This window comes from Oncorhynchus mykiss, chromosome 10, assembly GCF_057628025.1.
Source record: "Oncorhynchus mykiss isolate SJ-2025 chromosome 10, ASM5762802v1, whole genome shotgun sequence".
NCBI classification, from domain to species: domain Eukaryota; kingdom Metazoa; phylum Chordata; class Actinopteri; order Salmoniformes; family Salmonidae; genus Oncorhynchus; species Oncorhynchus mykiss.
In genome coordinates, this window is record NC_143031.1 from 65403831 (window position 1) to 65423469 (window position 19639).

Below are 19639 nucleotides of genomic sequence, written 5' to 3' on the forward strand. Positions count from 1 at the left end.
TTCTTGTAACCATATTTACTGTTTGTTTATGCATTTCTGTGAATTACGTAGTTAGTAATATATAAATGATTTAAGACAATTGATGTATGGATGACTCATAGTGAAGACTGGGTTCGTGCAGATAACCAACAATTTACAATGTTTGGAATGAGACTAACGTGAGGTAAAGTAAATAATTCATTAATTCGAAGACTAATTGATCAGATAAAATATCTAAAAAGTTATTTTAGGAAATTATAACTTTGTAATCTGAATATTTTTCCTTGGTGCCCCTACTTCCAAGTTAATTACATTTACATGATTATTCAGTTGATTGCGTAATACTAATTACAGAGAATCTTTGATAAAAACTATAAAAGTCTTCAATTTAATGATAGTAAAGACAGGACAACAGGGAATTTTCACTAGGATTAAATGTCAGGAATTGTAAAAAAAAAAAAAATGAATTTATATGTTTTTGGCTAAGGTGTATGTAAACTTCTGACTTCAACTGTATGTTAGCACAGCTGAAAACTGTTGTTCGGTTTAATGAAGCAATGTAACTGGCCTTTAGACTAGTTGAGTATCTGGAGCATCAGCATTTGTGGGTTTGATTACAGGCTCAAAATGTCCAGAAACGAAGTTTCTTCTGAAACTCGTCAGTCTATTCTTGTTCTGAGAAATGAAGGCCATTCCATGCCAGAAAACTGAAGATCTCGTACAACGCTGCGTACTACTCCCTTCACAGAACAGCGCAAACAGGCTCTAACCAGAATAGAAAGAGTGGGAGGCCCTAGTGCATAACTGAGCAAGAGGACAAGTACATCAGTGTCTAGTTTGAGAAACAGACGCCTCTCACGTCCTCAACTGGCAGCTTTATTAAATAGTACACTCAAAACACCAGTCTCAACATCAACAGTGAAGAGGCTGACCCCGGGATGCTGGCATTCTAGGCAGGTTTGCAAAGAAATATATATATATATATATATATATATATATATATATATATATATATATATGCTGCTCAAAAAAATAAAGGGAACACTTAAACAACACAATGTAACTCCAAGTCAATCACACTTCTGTGAAATCAAACTGTCCACTTAGGAAGCAACACTGATTGACAATAAATTTCACATGCTGTTGTGCAAATGGAATAGACAACAGGTGGAAATTATAGGCAATTAGCAAGACACCCCCAATAAAGGAGTGGTTCTGCAGGTGGTGACCACATGTGCAGATGCTTTAGTCCAGGTCTGGGAGGAGATCCCTCAGGAGACCATCCGCCACCTCATCAGGAGCATGCCCAGGCGTTGTAGGGAGGTCATACAGGCACGTGGAGGCCACACACACTACTGAGCCTCATTTTGACTTGTTTTAAGGACATTACATCAAAGTTAGATCAGCCTGTAGTATGGTTTTCCACTTTAATTTTGAATGTGACTCCAAATCCAGACCTCCATGGGTTGATACATTTGATTTCCATTGATCATTTGTGTAATTTTGTTGTCAGCACATTCAACTATGTAAAGAAAAGTATTTAATAAGAATATTTCATTCATTCAGATCTAGGATGTGTTATTTTAGTGTTCCCTTTATTTTTTTGAGCTATATATATATATATATATATATATGAGAGAGAATACCGGTCAAACGTTTTAGAACACCTACTCATTCAAGAGTTTTATTTGGACTATTTTCTACAATAATAGTTAAGACAAAACTATTAAATAACACATATGGAATCATGTAACCAAAAAGTGTTAAATCAAAATATGTTTGAGATGCTTCAAAGTAGCCACCCTTTGCCTTGATGACAGAGTGGCACTCTTCCTAACCTCCTGCCAAATGTATGACCATAGAGACACATATTTCCCCTCAGATTACACAGACCCACAAAGAATTTGAAAACAAACCCAATTTTGATAAACTCCCATATCTACTGGGTGAAATACCACAGTGTGCCATCACAGGAGCAAGATTTGTGACCTGTTGGCACAAGAAAAGGGCAACCAGTGAACAACAAACACCATTGTAAATACAACCCATATATGTTAATTAACCCTTTTTTTACTTTACCTATTTGCACATTGTTACAACACTGTATATAGACAATGACATTTGAATTGTCTTTAATATTTTGGAACTTCTGTGAGTGTAATGTTCACTGTAAATATTTATTGTTTAACTTTTGTATTTTATCCACTTCACTTGCTTTGGCAATGTTAACATATGTTTCCCATACCAATAAAGCCCTTAAATTTAATTGAGAGAGATGCAGTAGCAATAGCCAAGACAGCTTGGCTGCAGCCAAAACTAGCTACCTTGTTACAGCCACAATGGTATGTATCATCCCACATAACAGTGCCTGTCTTCACTGGAGTATCCTAGAGAAGCTAAACTGGGTAGGCTTATTGAGGCACTCTCTTCAACCCCATTCTGTAAACAACTGTTGGTTCCTGGTTGTAGCCCACTCCAACATAAAGCTACACATGTGAAGGATACTAGTCTTTGCGTGGCGCAGGTCATAACTACATTAAAAAGGTTGTTTCAAATGATTGTCAGATGTTTTAATTCATGTATTTTTTCTTGCAAAAAAATTGTACTCGCACAACTATTCGCATACTATGGATATTCGAATAACCGTGCACATCCATAATAGCTGTATTTGTGGCTAAAGCATAAATTGGAGAAACACTTCAAAACCCCACCTTAAACCTTTATCTCAAAGGTTTAAAAAAATGCTTGCTATTTCCTTATAGAGGATGAGCTACTTGTGTATATATGTTTAACGACCGGTATATGCCCACACCATTCCAACACACCAAATATGCTTTTTAACATACTTAATTACCATTTCAAGCAGTAGCGTATTTCAAATTACAACACGCATATTTTTATTTATTTAACCACACCCTTTGAGCCATGACGCCAACCAATAATATCCTTTCTCTTCAGTGTAAACGGAAGCGACCTGTGACCAAGAACAGTTTCCACGTTAGCGTTTTTATTTAGACGTTTATTAACCCCCTGGAACTCATCATATGACTAATGTAACTGCACAGCATCACATACTTACCCCAGATAGTGTTTAATTCGATTTCGACTGGGTTGATAGATGTTATTTAAGTAAAACTAGCTAGTATCTGCTAACAATGGCTAACTGTATGGTTTTTCACACTCAAATTGCCTCCATCATGGAGGTGCTAGCGAATTCAGCCGTTGCAGAGATCTGTAAACTCGTAGACGACGACTATGCAGTGTTTCGTTTGGAAATAACTCAAAGCCAGAAAGAAAACAGGGGATTGAGGAGGAAACTACAGCTCGTGGAACTCAAGGTGGCACGGGAGCGCGCAGAGAGGACAATGCGAGAGCGCGTCCTCGCTAGTCGTCCCAGTAGTGTCAAGATCCTCGACCGATACAGAGGAATGGCAAGAGGTACATTTAGATTTTGTAGAGTGTGGGGGCTGTTGCAGTGTTACCCTCACCACGTGTTCAGATGCGTTACCCAGAATCGGGTCAGTTTTTGGTCACTTCCGCTGATTGTCTATCTTACACAATTTTTTTATTTGACCTTCATTTTTACCAGGCAGGTCAATTAAAAACGAATTATTCTTGCACAAAGACAATATAATCTAACAAGATTCTTGATTTACAGAATTTGCTATTGTTATACTCAAGATAATGTGATGCATGGAACATAGTAAATCAATCAATGAATAGTGTATCAAAAAGTTACAAGGTGTTTCCTTACGTTCTTCCCAATTATAGCTAGTGTGCAATATAACGTTGAGCATTGACAGTACCTAACTTAACCACCCCTGTTTCCTCAATCACTCTCTCTCAGGTGAAGGACATCTCACTGGAGGCCACAGGAGCTTTGTGAAGCCAGCGTGGAGAGATCACCAACCCCTAGCTATAGATGAGGGGAGTGGAGCCTTAATCCAGCAGGTTATCGTGATAGAGGTTAGTGTCATAGTGTGACATAAAAAAATGACAGATCATCAAATGTGGCCCGTTTATTTCAGAAAGGCTCCTGTCAGCCATGGGCACCTGACTTTTTCTGAAAGAGGGGGTGCAAAAGCTTTCGGGTCTGGGGGACCTCTCCCAAAAACAATTTTCCTGCAATTCTACTCTTTTTAACAGGGGGAATCCATATTTATGAACAGAACACAACAATTTGTCTTAGGTTTTCCCACTATAAATTAAATTGAAAAAGTGTTTTAATTACTAGAGTACTAATCTTCTCCCTTCCCTGAAAATCCCACCCCTAATAATTCATTGACAGGTCTGAAACCCTAACAAGCCTGTGACTCTCACATGTTCTGCTCCTCCCCTGACAATCCCAGCCACAGTGATCGATTGACAGGCCAAACTGATAATGAAATCGAAAATGGGAGGAATAATATTGTTTTACTCAGAAAAGATTTACAGGTTAATTAAAAAACATTGTTCAAATGCACATTAAGTTGTCATCTTCTTTTTGTCACAAATAATGCGATCACAATAATGTAGTACAATTACATATGTTAACTGTGCTCTTTTAACAATGTTCTTTCTCAATATGGCAGTGTTATCTGGTAGGACATTGAACAAGAACTGTCAACTTGAAAATGCAAACTAGAGTTTTGCGTTTACATTTGGTCATTAATTATTTTCACATAAAAAATATTTGAAACGTATTATAGTCAGCTATATGTCCATAAATTGCGGCCCTGAATCTGCAATAGAAAGAAAAATGTAGCTCCGGTAATATGGGTCATATTTCAACAGTTTGACCCAGAGCAAGGGTCTCCAACCTTTTCTTTCATAAACGCTACTTCATACAAAAAGAAATGTACTCATATACAGCCTGCATATTGTGTCATTATGTAGGCCTAGATAAAGCAAAGCAGTACGACACAAACAACACAGAGTTACACATGGAATAAGCAAGTGTACAGTCAATAACACAATAGGAGAAAAAAAAGAAAGTCTATATACAGTGTGTGCAAATGGCGTGAGGTGGTAAGGCAGTAAATAAGCCATAGTAGCAAAGTAATTACAGTTTAGCAAATTAACACTGGAGTGATAGATGAGCAGATGTTGATGTGCAAGTAGAATTACTGGTGTGCAAAAGAGCAGAAAAGTAAATAAAAACAATATGGGGATGAGGTAGGTAGATTGGGTGGGCTATTTATAGATGGGTTAAGTATAGCTGCAGAAGCAAAACTTTAGTGGTCAAAACAATTCATCTTGAGGCGACTGGAGGAGGGGGTGCAAAATGCAATCTGTTAGCTATTATATCATATTTAACATGGACATGAACTACATGACCAAAGGTATGTGGACACCTGCTCGTCGAACATCTCATTCCGAAATCATGGGCATTAATATGGAGTTGGTCCCCACCTTTGCTTCTATAACAGCCTCCACTCTTCTAGGAAGGCTTTCCACTAGATGTTGGAACATTGCTACGGTGACTTGCTTCCATTCAGCCATGATTATTAGTAAAATCAGACACTGATGTTTGGCGATTAGGCCTGGCTCGCAGTTGCCGTTGTAATTCCTCCTAAATGTGTTAGATGGGGTTGAGGTTAGGGCTCTCTGCAGGCCAGTCAAGTTCTTCCACACAGATCTCAACAAACCATTTCTGTATGGACCTCACTTTGTGCACGGGGGCATTGTCCTGCTGAAACAGGAAAGGGCATTTCCCAAATTGTTGCCACAAAGCTGGAGGCACAGAATCATCTAGAATGTCATTGTATGCTGTAGGGTTAAGATTTCCCTTCACTGGAACTAAGGGGCCTAGCCCGAACCATGAAAAACAGCCCCACCCCTTTATTCCTCCTCCACTGTTCTCCTGGCATCCGCCAAACACAGATTCATCCACCAGATGGTGAAGCATGATTCATCACTCCAGAGAACGAGTTTCCACTGCTCCAGAGTCCAATGGCCGCGAGCTTTACACCACTCCAGCCGACGCTTGGCATTGTGCATGGGGATCTTAGGCTTGTGTGCAGCTGCTCGGCCATGGAAACCCATTTCATTAAGCTCCTGACAAACAGTTATTGTGCTCACGTTGCATCCAGAGGCAGTTTGGAACTCAGTAGTGAGTGTTGGAACCGAGGACAGATGATTTTTATGCGCTACGAGCTTCAGCACTCCTGTTCTGTGAGCTTGTGTGGCCTACCACTTCGTGGCTGAGCAGTTGTTGCTCCTAGACATTTCCATGTCACAATATCAGGATTTACAGTTGACTGGGGCAGCAGGGCAGAAATTTGACAAACTGACTTGTGGGAAAGGGGGCATCCTATGACGGTGTCACGTTTAAGGTCACTGAGCTCTTCAGTAAGGCCATTCCACTGCCAATGTTTGTTGATGGAGGTTGCATGGCTGTGTGCTCAATTCTATACACCTGTCAGCAACGGGTGTGGCTGAACTATCCGAATCTACTAATTTGAAGGGGTGTCCACGTACTGTTGTATATATAGTGTATCTATTTGAATACAGACTAGCTCAAAACATTACTAATCATTGAAAATGACAAATTACCTAATGGGTCATGATCATTTTCTGGTAAAAAAGTGGGTGTGCAAAAACATCAGTTTGCACCCCTATTTTGAAAGTGGGAGTGCAGCTGCTCCATGTCGACAGCTATTAATTTTGCTTACAAGTACATCCTTATTTATGTGCATTGTGAGTAGGGCTGTGGAGAAATTTCACCAGCGGGGGATTGTCAAGCAAATAACTGTCACTCTCACAGCGATTTACGTTAACAAATAAATAGGTACTCCTATATGTTTAATTTAGAGTTATTAATGTAACTTTAGTTGTTCCACAAACATTGGGCTATATGTTTTGATTTTGAATACATTGTAAGGCTTCATGATGTGACTATTATTTTTTTTGTTGTTTTAAGTCACTTGAAAGGCATGAGCTCTGCTTAGTTTTTTGTGCATTACACACTTTCAGTCTCTCATTCACAATTTGACAAGCACTTGATAATGCCTCGAATTTCCCGGCGGCATCCCCTTTGTGTGCCCGTAATGCACCCTAAAAAAATCCATATATTTTGAGGCCGTTGTCCCCTTGGCCCGAAGTGCTGCGTTGTGCCCTTCGCCTCACTCCGCAGCACCTCTCACTCACATGGCTCTCCATCACGTGATCGTATCTTTGTCACAGACTACAAATGAAGACCCACACATCGGGGACGCAACTGTGTGCGTTCTTATCCAATTCCGAGGTGCATATTAAAGATTTTGGAAGAACTGTCCACATTTACTTTTCGTCAGCCAACAAGATAAATAGGCCAAACGAACAGCAAAAGCACTAGCCTGTGTCAATCTACTATCACCAATAGTACAAAAGTCGACCTATTCTATTCTGTACGAGAAATAAATATTCCAAACATAGTCTGGAACAGTTGTGGGAAGCGATAGATCCCAAATTAATACAACCACTAGCATAAAAAAAACGGTTTTACATTATGTGGCTGATGCAACAGATCAGAACGTTTAGCTTAAAATGTTGAATAACTGTTAGGGTATTTCTTCACAGCCCGCTTGGAGTTTGCCAAAAGGCATCTAAAGACTCGCAGACCATGAGAAACAAGATTTTCTGATCAGATGAAACCAAGATTGAACTCGTTGGCCTGAATGCCAAGCGTCACATCTGGAAGAAAGCGGGCACCATCCCTATGGTGAAGAATGGGGTGTGTTTCAGCGCCAGGGACTGAGAGACTAGTCAGGATCAAGGCAAAGATGAACGGCGCAAAGTACAGAGAGATCCTTAATGAAAACCTGCTACAGAGCGCTCAGGACCTCAGACTGGGGCGAAGTTTCACCTTCCAACCGACAACACAGGAGTGACTTCGGGACAAGTCTCTGAATATCCTTGAGTGGCCAAGCCAGAGCCCGGACTTGAACCCGATCAAACATCTCTGGAGAGACCTGAAAATAGCTGTCCAGCAACGCTCCCCATCCAACCTGACAGAGCTTTAGAGGATCTGCAGAGAAGAATGGGAGAGACTCAAATGCAGGTGTGCCAAGCTTGTAGCTTCATACCCAAGAAGACTTGAGGCAGTAATCGATGCTAAAGGTGCTTCAACAAAGTACAGAGTAAAGGGTCTGAATACATATGTAAATGTGATATTTAAAAAAAAATAATAATAATAATTCTAAACCTGTTTTTGATTTGTCATTATGGGTCTGTTGTGTATAGATTGATGAGGGGGGGAAACTATTTAATCCATTTTAGAATAAGTCTTGTAACCTAACAAAATGTGGAAAATGTCAAGGGGTCTGAATACTTTCTGAAGGCACTGTATGTGTGAAATTTGTTTTGATTTAGAATGGACCATTATCATGCACCCGTCTCGAAACAGGGGCAGCTGAAAAAATACATGTCATCTATGCACTTAAATAGTGCTTTTCCCTTGGTTAATTTTCATGCTAGCAAGGTAGGCTGTTGTAAAGATAAGCAATGTGCCTAATATTAGGAAAGTTGAGAAATAAATATTGTAGGCCTAGCCTATAGAAAGCTGATGGGCTCCTCCTCTATTAAAAAGAGGCCATCACTCTGTTTTATTTCACACAATTTCATAGCTTATGGAAATGTTGCACAACATGAGCTCATGGGTTCTCATGAAGTATTTGATTAGATTTTTGATTACATTTGCATTGATGTCAGAGTGATTAGAGGGACAATAGAGTGCTGAGTACCAGGCAGTTAGCAAGTTTAGTAGGCTACTAAAGACCATCAGCAGCATCAGAGCTTGGAGAAGCCTATTTGACTGCCTTTGTGACTTGTGACCGCCGGTGTGGCGGTAATACGGTCACCGCAACAACCCAACTTGTGAGACTTCCCTACGACATTGTTATTGAATTCAGTAACCTCCTCTCTTTTTGTGTCAGTCAGCAGATGCAGAGGCTCCAGGTCCTGGGGTCAAGCATGAGAGGACAGAAGGAGAGGAGGACCCACGGCACAGTAGAGACATCCAGACTGAAGCAACGGCTGGAGTGGCGCCCCCTGTAGCCAAGGAGGACATCGCAACTGCCTCCACGCCCCAGGCCAAGACTCAACCCAGCATCACGGAGGTCAGTGGAACTCCAAACGCCATCATCAAGTCAGAGACTTTAACTGTAACACAGAGGCTCTTACACACAGGATCTGACCACAGATCAGACCCAGAGAGACTGGTCTGTCCTCCTGCTCCTGCCTCGGAATACTTACCGGTATTTCACCAAAGGCAGAGGGTGGTTCATTCCCATGGAGATGGTGATTCGTTAGAAACTGGCAGTGATGATCCGTCTTGTTCTTACGCTATAGAGATGGACCCTGGAAACATGCCCTTTGGTTTAGAGACCCAGACTGATCTGTCTAGAGGGGACTGGAACCGGTACAGTAGTAGTGTATACTCTGAAGGGTGCCTAGATAAGAAAGGGGAGGTTATAGTGGTGGATGAGGTGACTGTGAAAGTGGAGGGCGACGCTCCTCCCACATTGAATGCAGATCGTCACCTAGGAGATGGACACTCCCAGGGCAGAGATTTCTTAGATTACAGGGGATGCTTAGAGACAAATACAAATTTTGTGACCCACTCCCCTTTACACAGGTTCTGGGATCGCGACTCAGTGTCAACGTCGATGGCATTTTCTGATGTACTTTTAGATCAGGTATTGAACTCAAATGACGAGGCTAGAGCCCAGCCTCAGGGAGGGGGAGCAACATCAGGCAATAGTAAAGAGAAACTGTTCCTCTGCATGTTCTGTAACAAAGGCTTCAGCTGCCCCCAGAATTTGGAGATCCACCAGAGGGTCCACACAGGGAAGAAATCCTTCAGCTGTACCCAGTGTCACATGCGCTTTGCCCAGGCTGGCAACCTAAAGATCCACCAGAGGGTTCACACAGGAGAGAAGCCCTTCAGCTGTACCCAGTGTCACATGCACTTCGCTGAGGCTGGCAGCCTGAAGAGGCACCAGAGGGTCCACACAGGGGAGAAATTATTCAGCTGTACCCACTGTCATATGCGCTTCGCCCAGGCTGGCAACCTGAAGAGGCACCAGAGGGTCCACACAGGGGAGAAATTATACAGCTGCCCCCAGTGTGAGAAGAGGTTCTCCCGCCAACACCAGCTGAAGATGCACCTAAAGGTCCACACGTGAGAGAGGCTGTTTGCCTGTACTCATTGCGGAAAGAGGTTCTCAGAGAGGAGCTTCCTCGGGATGCACCAGCAGAAAAACCTTTCCACTCCATAAAATGGAAAGCAACCATCCCACTCAATAGCTTTTGACATTTAGTTCAAACCTTGCAGTAAAGACAGAGATTAATTGTCATTTTTGTCAGCAGAAAATATCCACAGATGCATTTGGAATAATGAGAGTAACAGATTTCAGTGTTTAATATTCCTGGGTAAAATATTTTATCCAGACGTTGTGTGATACAAGGCATATATACTGAACAAAAATATAAACGCAACATATAAAATGTTGGTTTATGTTTTATGAGCTGAAATTCTGTGCACACATTTGTTTACATCCCTGTTAGTGGGCATTTCTCCTTTGCCAAGATAATCCATCCACTTGGCAGGTGTGGCATATCAAGAAGCTGATTAAACAGCATGATCATTACACATGTGCACCTTGTGCTGGGGACAATAAAAGGCAACTAATCTGTGCAGTTTTGTCACACAACACAATGCCACAGATGTCCCACGTGGAGGTAGCATGCAATTGGCATGCTGATTGCAGGAATGTCCACCCCGACTGTTGCCAGAGAATTGAATGTTCATTTCTCTACCATAAGCTGTCTCAAACGTCGTTTTTAGAGAATTTGGCAGTACAACTGGCCTCACAACCCGCAGACCATGTGTAACCACGCCAGCCCAGGACCTCCACATCCGGCTAATTCACCTGCGGGATCGTCTTGAGACAGGCCATTCATTTGAAATCCATAGATTAGGGCCTAATGAATGTATTTCAATTGACTGATTTCCTTATACGAACTGTAACTCGGTGAAATCATTGAAGTAGTTGCATGATGCATTTTAAATTTTTGTCTCTTACATATTGTGTTTGTATTGTACTGCCTAAATGATGTTCACAAATGCCTGTTTCATTACTTCCGTTCAGCTACTTTCTTTTTTTTTTTCCCCCAAGACACTTTTAATGAGAAAATGTATGCAGTTTATCAAGTTCATGCAGATGTATTGTTTGAGACATACATGTATGTGTGGGATTTTGATATGGATGTTTAATAAACACAATGGGACTTTTCATTCTAAGACTTTCACTGAGACTCTCTTTAATATACATCACATCTGATCTCACCCTATTCTGTATACATCAAACAGCACTTTATAACCAATAAACACTTAGTAAATATACTTACACATACCCACACACTAACAAACACCTACTGTACATGTCAAAATAGTTTAGTCGGGTCTGACTGATGATGACTTTTGACTTTTAACAGACAAATTTGAACTACAACATATTTATGCCCATTATGATGGGTTTAACAACGTTGAAGTCATTCTGTAACTACAGTATAGGACTCAAACATAGTGGGGATGGGTAAACACTCCATGTTGAACGTGTTTATTATCTGTGTGTACGTACCTGAGGGAGTGTATGTCTGTGTAATCTGTATCACCTGTCTCTTCCAGGAGGAGGAGGAGGGTCCAGAGGTGCTGATGATGAAGGAGGAGGGTCTGGGAAACCCTGAGGGGACCATGGTCATTGAGGACAACCAGATTACACCTCCTGAACCCACAGAGGAACCAGCTGAGCAGCACAGGCCCACATACAGTCTCACTGAGGTGAGCCCACTGTGATCTACGGTCTGAATGGTTTTAGTTCAGGGCCGTATCCACAAAGCCTCTCAGAGTTGGAGTGCTGATCTAGGATCAGGTTTGCTTTTTAAATCATAATAAATAAGATTATATGGAAAGATATTCGATCAGCACGTTTGCATAGTATAAAATCAACTAACATGTTTGCATAGTACTCATAGCAATCCCTCATTGCCCAACCAGAAGATGCTCCATAGCAGGGTGCTCATATCAGATTTCTTGATCCAACATCCTCTCACTCTGTATCTCTTACAGTCAGTAGACATGGAGGATGGGAAGCCTGATCTGCTGATAGTCAAAGAGGAGACAATTGAGGATGAACCAGACAGCATTGATCTGCTGAGTGGACTAAAGATGGGGGAGCAAGGTAATGGAGAAATACATATAGCCTACATACAGTAATAGAATAGTGATGCACCTGGTTATTATCATTTCTTCATTCACAAAATGAAATCAATACAACTTATATTTACATACAAAAACACATTATAATGTATGAACTTCACCAGGTAATTGGTAATTCATAGGTAGAGTTGATGTTTGTAAAGTCTATTTTGTAACCTCTTCCTGCAGGTGGTTGGCTGGAGGCTAACAGAGGAGACTGGGTGAACATCTTGGATTCCCAGACCAGTGCAGCCAAGGGCAACATCACTGAGCAGGCCAGGACCAGAGGTGACATAGTGGAGGTCAGTGGATGGGACATCTTCCTCAACTATGGGCTGGGGAACAACATTGTTAACCACAAACAGAAACAAACAGTCGAACACAAAACAACTGAACTTAGTCTCCATGACAACAGGCTGGCTGTGACCAGGGAAAGGTGTAGAATCGGTCCACGGGGAAACGGAGGTGTCCGTATGCGGCTGAAGAGAACAGACAGACAGCGATGATCCGTCCTGCTCCTATAGTTGTGATTCAGAGAGACTGATGGTGCCTCAGGTTAACCTCCTAACAGGTGCTGCCTTCAGCCTGCCTTCTATAGGATCTAACACCTGGAACATGGACCCTGCGACAACACAAACACTCCCTGGCCTTCATCCTCCTCACACCATCCTAATGTTAAACAAGACCTCACACAATGCCAGTGCCTCAACAGTAAATGGCTACACAATCCCATTGACAAATGATAGCAGTAGTGACGCTATCAGTAGATCCGGTGGCAAAGAGAAGCACTTCCCGTGTTCATTCTGTGGGAAAGCCTTCAATTACCTCAAACAGGTGGAGATCCACCAGAGGATGCACACAGGGGAGAAATATTTTGATTGCCACCCGTGTGAGAAGAGGTTCTCCCACCAGCACCACCTGCAAAGGCACCAGAGGGTCCACACAGGGGAGAAATCCTACAGCTGACCCCAGTTTGAGAAGAGGTTCTCATGCCAGGACCAGCTGAAGATGCACCTGAAGGTCCACACGGGAGAGAGCCTGTACGCCTGTTCGCACTGCAAGAAGAGATTCTCCAAGAGGAGCTACCTCCGGATACACCAGTAGAAAACGCACAGGGCCCATGTATAGAGTGTAGTGACATGTAATGTAGTGTTAGTTTGATGTTAATTCTGTTGGTTTTGAATGTTCTAGGGAACTGGATGAGGTGAACTGAGGAAAGAATGAGTATGATGAGGCAGAGTAGATGATATGGTGATTGTTGGTGTGATGGTGTCTGTAAAAATGCGTCACTGATGAAGTGACAACTATGTCTTGTAGTTTGATACAGGTGTTTTATAATGATGAAATGATTGCGCCTTAATTCATGTTTACTTCACATAAACCAGTCAAGCTGTGTGTAATGTTGAACCTTTTCCAAAGTATTCTAAAATACATTTTATCAAATCGGGGGTACCAGATTTACCGAAAGGGTAAAGTGTTACCATAGTGAGAAAAGGTATTGTACTTGTCACAAGAATAGTACTTTACTTCAGGTTATGTGAGTGTATAAAAATAACAAGGGTGTCAGCAGTCATTTTTGTATCATTGTATCATCCTTCTCAGTCGAACCAAAACATATTTAATTCTTGAATCAACACATGGAAAGGTTTTTCTAATACACTCCAATGGCTCCATATTGTTAGGTACTTGAATCACAGTGTTAGAGATGTGTTTGACTGTGGTTAACATTTTATAAAGTCATGTTTCTGTGTGTACAGCAAAGAGTTTATTTTATAAACCTTTATGCTTTTCTGTTCAATGTGTGTTTACAGTCTGCAGTCCATGAGGACCTGCTGATATCCGGTGTTGCTGACGGGAGAGACTGGACCTCTGAAGCGGCTGGTCACAAACCCTGGCCCCGGATCAGAACCCTGGATCAGGAGCCGTCGCTCTTCCTTCCCGAGTCGGAACCAGGACCCAACCACGAGGGACAGCGACTCCAGCACCACGCAGAACACAACCACTGGACAGGTGGACTGAACAACCTCAGTCCTGGTGGTCATCAGAGAGACAGAGGCTCCAGCCAGCAGCCCAGACCCTTCTCTTCACATTCTCAGTGCAGGGATGGAGCAGGGCCTGGGGCTGAAAGAGATAGACCCTCCTGTTCCTATGATACAAACACCACTGTATCCATGATAAACAGAGCAGGTCACCCTGGGCTTCAGCCTTCACAGAGAGTGGTGGGAGACCCATCTGGTGGGAGTCTAACAGGAAGTCTGTCTTCTCCTTCAGGGTCTTGTCTAATGCCTGGTGACTGGGTTCATAGAAAGCCTGGGCCTGGGTATAGCCTTCCTCATCTACCTCATGGTTACCCCACCAATACAGGCCGGGTCAGGATTGGCATTCACCACGAGAGTTACCTAGCCTATAACACAGCACACAATCCCAACAACACCCAAACAATGGCTAGAGGTCAAGGAGGGAGCTCAAATTCTAACCACTTGAGGGTGGTGGCTCCTGCTTCTACCTCCTCTGGTGTCATTGAGTCACAACGTGGGAGGCCGAGCATTAGGTCGGACGCCGACAAGCCGTACGCCTGCCCCACCTGTGGAAAGCGCTTCGCTGAGGCAAACTATGTGAAGAGGCACCAGACAGTTCACACCAATGAGAGGCCCTTCAAGTGCAAACTATGTTACAAGAGCTTCTCCTTCCTGACTAACCTGATCAGACATAGGAGTGTCCACAAAGGGGAGAAATCGTAGCAGTGTGGCTTGAGATGTACACAGGGGATATCTGGGAACTATTCTTAAGCTGACATACTGAATTATAATTATCATGTGAAGTGTCTCAGTTGAGCATCGGAGTATGCTCACCATCTCTGATACAGACTTGTTGTTTGGTGTGCAGGCATAGCCAAAACAGTCATTTTATTGAAGTGTAGCTATATCTCCCCTCTGAATTTGGTTTTGTCTATATTCTATACCCTCTTTTTTATAATATATTTATAACACCTAATGTTATTGGGCATAATCAGGTGGTACCTGTTCCTTTATGTACTGAAACAATGTGATCAAATCTGTTAATACATTTTGAACCATGTTGTCCTTTTGAAACACTACATTACCAAAAGTAGTGGACACCTGCTCGTCCAACATCTCATTCCAAAATCATGGACATTAATATGGAGTTGATCCCCCCCTTCGCTGTTATAACAGCCTCCACTGTTCTGGGAAGGCTTTCCACTAGATGTTGGAACATTGCTGCAGGGTCTTGCTTCCATTCAGCCGCAAGACCATTAGTGAGGTCGAGCACTGATGTTGGACGATTAGGGCTGACTCGCAGTTGGCGTTCCAATTCATCCCAAAGGTGTTTGAGGGCTCTGTGCAGGTCAGTCAAGTTCTTCGACAAACCGTTTCTGTGTCGACCTCGCTTGGTCCACGGGGGCATTGTCATGCTGAAACAGGAAAGGGCCTTCAAGAGGCAGTTTGGAACTCGGTAGTGAGTGTTGCAACTGAGGACAGACGATTTTTACACGCTTCAGCACTCAGCGGTCCCGTTCTGTGAGCTTGTGTGGCCTACCACTTCGCGGCTGAGCCGTTGTTGCTCCTAGACGTCTCCATTTCACAATAACTGCAATTAGAGTTGACCGGGGCAACTAGCAGGGCAGATATTTGATGAACTGACTTGTTGTAAAGGTGGCATCCTATGACGGTGCCTCGTTGAAAGTCACTGAGCTCTTCAGTAAGGCCATTCTACTGCCAATGTTTGTCTATGGAGATCGCATGGCTGTATGCTCGATTTTATACACCTGTCAGCAACGGGTGTGGCTGAAATAGATGATAATTTGAAGGAGTGTCCACACACACACATAAAAGTATATATATATAGACTTTTTACTTACTTGGTTGTTATATAGTATTATAAACTTGGTGGTTCGAGCCCTGAATGCTGATTTAGCTGACAGTCGTGGTATATCAGACCATATACCACAGTTATGTCAAAACATTTATTTTTACTGATCTAATTACGTTGGTAACCAGTTTATAATACCAATATTACACCTTGGAAGTTTGTGGTATACGGCCAATATACCACAGCACTCCTCATTGTATCGTGCTTAAGAACAGCCCTTATGTTGCGATCGTAACCAAGTGGGAATTTACCACATACGACTGGAGAAAATCAATTTGAGCTGGTAACTACTGGTAATTACTAGTCTATCATCATGAGTTCCCACTTCCCCCACATGCTGACCTCTGACATCTACAAAGGAAATTACCTCGGTAATAGCATTATGGGCTGGTAAATGCAACAGGTAAATGGTAAATGCAAAACATTATTTATAAAAAGCAATCTATTAATATGGGTTTTCAACACTATAATTTGTTTACAAGCCGTACTTTATGTATTTTATAGTTTACACTTGTTGGCCATTAGCCAATCTGCCTTTCTCAACGAGTTCAAAGCACGTGAATGCATCCAACTGGTATTTACGACTTCACAACTGGTAAATTCCCACCTTCCACTTACTTATGAACACAGAATTAGTCATGGTATATTACCATATACCACACCCCTCGGGCACTATTGCTTAATTAAAATTGGCCTTAGTTTCCTTGGCTTCCTTCAATCTAAGCCAACCGGCTCAGCAATTATTTGAGATAATTTACTGTAATTTTTCCACCACTGGAAATGACCACCAGTACAGAGTAGAGTCTTTAGAATCTACACTGAGTTTACAAAACATTAAGAACACCTTCCTAATGTTGAGTTGCACCCTCCCCCTTTTGCCTTCAGAACAGTTTCAATGGAATCTACAAGGTGTCAAAAGTGTTCCACAGGGATGCTGGCCTATGTTGACTTCAATGCTTCTAACAGTTGTGTTAAGTTGGCTGAATGTCCTTTGGGTGGTGCGCTATTCTTGATATACATGGGAAACTGGCACCTACTACCATACCCTGTTCAAAGGTACTTAAATATTTTGTCTTGCCCATTCACCCTCTGAATGACACACATACACAATCCATGTCTACATTGTCTCAAAGCTTAAAAATATATTTTTTTACCCGTCTTCTCGCCTTCATCTACACTGATTGAAATGGATTTAAGAAGTGACATCAGCAAGGGATCATAGCTTTCACCTGGTCATTCTATGTCAAATACACCCAGTCATGTCATGTACACTGAGTGTATATATGGTGCTATTTAATGGAGGTCTCTGGTCTAAATAGTCAGCAACACATTCTACTCTTGCAGAAAATATATATATTCTACAGACCCTACTGAGTAATCCCAACCCTCTTTTACATCAGCACCTCGAATAGTTCTCTATAAGCCCATATGTATTTTACAATATATTGTATCGGGGGCATTTATTTGACCGTATTTTGAAACCAACATTTAATGCAAATGTCACTTAAATATGAAAAATATGGATCATTAATGTTCAGACAATCATGTTTCATATATCATGAATAAATAAAAGGTAATTACACTTCTATTACGTGGGGGACTTTTATTTGACAATTTTCCGAATTTCCGTGACCCGGAAGTACTTTTTCCCATTTTATTCAAGACTGCTGAGCGTCACCAACAGCAGCTTTGCATAGTGCATGAAAATGGTTTACTACATAGGGGATAATCTTAACTAAAGATAATTACTACTTTAATTAAGATTTTAAAAATCCTATAAGGTCGAGCACATTGAAAAATAGTTGGAGCTTAAGTGAATTAATGTAAAGAACATAATAGCCTACTGGTAAAAAATACAATGACAATATAGAAAAATAAATAATTATTTTGCTGGTATGATTGTTAATTTACTGGTGCTATTGTTCAAGGGTGCACTTTTGAAATGTAGAGTTTAAGAAAAGTATTCATGTATTTCTGTTGTATTTCACAAACAAATTGCACTGTACAGGAAAAGCAATGCCCATAAAAGCAGGGTCCAGTCTATTCACTAGATCCTGATAACTGTTGATAGGCTATAGGCATAATTGGGGTTATACTAACCTATAGCAGCATCGGCATACTTGGGTACTGCCTCAAAAAAATACAAAATAATTGTTGTCTAGCCAAAACGCTTGACCTGATGCACGTTTTGACACGAGGCTGGCCTTGGGCTGATTTAAATGTAAAGTCTGCAGCCTGCTCATCATCATTAGAGGAATGTAGGTCATTTACAGGTATGCCAGTCAGTTAATTAACATCCCTTCTACTGGTCACATTGTTTCTATTGTTTATTTGAAGGAGTTAGCATCTTACCAAATCACCTGCTTATGCTAGTAGGAATTCTGCGCCTAAATTATAGTGCAAGCCAAGAGTACAAGTCTGGTATGGAATGGTGTTTTATTTCACACTGGTGTCAAACAAAGACTAAGCTAAATTTGTTCATTCATTGTTCTGTTATTTGGACATGAATTAGTCAGTCAGCAGAGAGTTAAAGTGCCAGTACAATAGTGCAGATCTGTGATTTATACTGAACCAACATGAGTACACTGAACTCATAGCTTTAGAGTGAAAAAAAAGGGGGGGGGGCTTGCCTGTTTTACATGTTATTTTGGAATTAATACCGGTCACATATCAGTTTGCAAACAATGTCAAAAAATATATAGAATTGAGTCAATAAAGCCGCATACAAACATGGACCCTTTTTTGTGTTCTCAACCAAGGGAGCTCCAAAATGCAAGTGTTTCAGTGTGGTGGTGGGGCAAGCCAGCAGAAAATACGGATTATTGCGCCGTGATTGGCTCAGTGTTCTGTCACTCATGGGGACACTAAGTGACCGCCAAGTCTAAGGGTAGAGCTCGAAAATTTTAGCCCTATGGGTGCTGCCATAGACTTACATTAGAAGTGCCCATCCAAGAAGGCTCAAGGTCATTGGCCACAGATAAAATGATGTCAAATCAAGTTATCTACAGTAGCTTTGATTGGACTGATCATCATGAATCAAGTCGACAATCTACTGGCAAATCCTTTTTTTTTTTTTACTTATTTTTAAAAATTATTATTGAATATCCCGAAACCTACAATGTACTTGCAGTGAAGCCGCTCAATAACTACACCATACCAGTCATCCAACAGACTCCCATTCAGATCGACACACAGAAGCATCTAGGGTAAATGCCCTGCTCAAGAGCACGTTGACAGATCTCGACCCTCAGCTTCCCTCAGCCCATCCCACCTATCTCTGCTGGCCACCCTCTTCGGATTTCTACGCAACATATATCTTTCAACTATGCTGTGATGTTTAACGTACCATTTTAATCTAATCTAATAGAATCCTCAGATGGCGAGTTGAAGATAAATACTTTTACTAAGAGTATTTGTATATTAGTAATTGACTGACCCGGTCTCTCCAGATCTCCTAACAGTACTATTTCTAGGGTCAATTTTAGATCAATGCTATGCATTTTCAGACATTCCTGAACCTGAGACCAGAAACAGGCTACCTGAGGGCAA

The 19639-nt window shown here is 41.6% G+C and overlaps 1 protein-coding gene across 2 annotated transcripts; it reads left to right on the forward strand.

Moving 5' to 3' along the window:
- The first annotated feature begins 2935 nt into the window (after window positions 1–2935).
- Window positions 2936–17676, forward strand: LOC110534702 (uncharacterized). 2 transcript variants are annotated; one of them, XM_090187563.1, is made up of 7 exons: window positions 3130–3417; window positions 3827–3945; window positions 8874–9056; window positions 11633–11782; window positions 12071–12182; window positions 12389–12501; window positions 14011–17676. In XM_090187563.1, the coding sequence occupies exons 1-7, from the start codon at window positions 3135–3137 to the stop codon at window positions 14938–14940; spliced, it is 1890 nt and encodes a 629-aa protein (XP_090043689.1). In that variant the 5' UTR covers window positions 3130–3134; the 3' UTR covers window positions 14941–17676. The 2 variants fall into 2 exon arrangements, with proteins under 2 accessions (XP_090043688.1, XP_090043689.1); XM_090187562.1 differs by lacking the exons at window positions 11633–11782; window positions 12071–12182; window positions 12389–12501; window positions 14011–17676 and having other exon boundaries at window positions 2936–3497; window positions 8874–11242.
- The last annotated feature ends 1963 nt before the right edge of the window (window positions 17677–19639 follow it).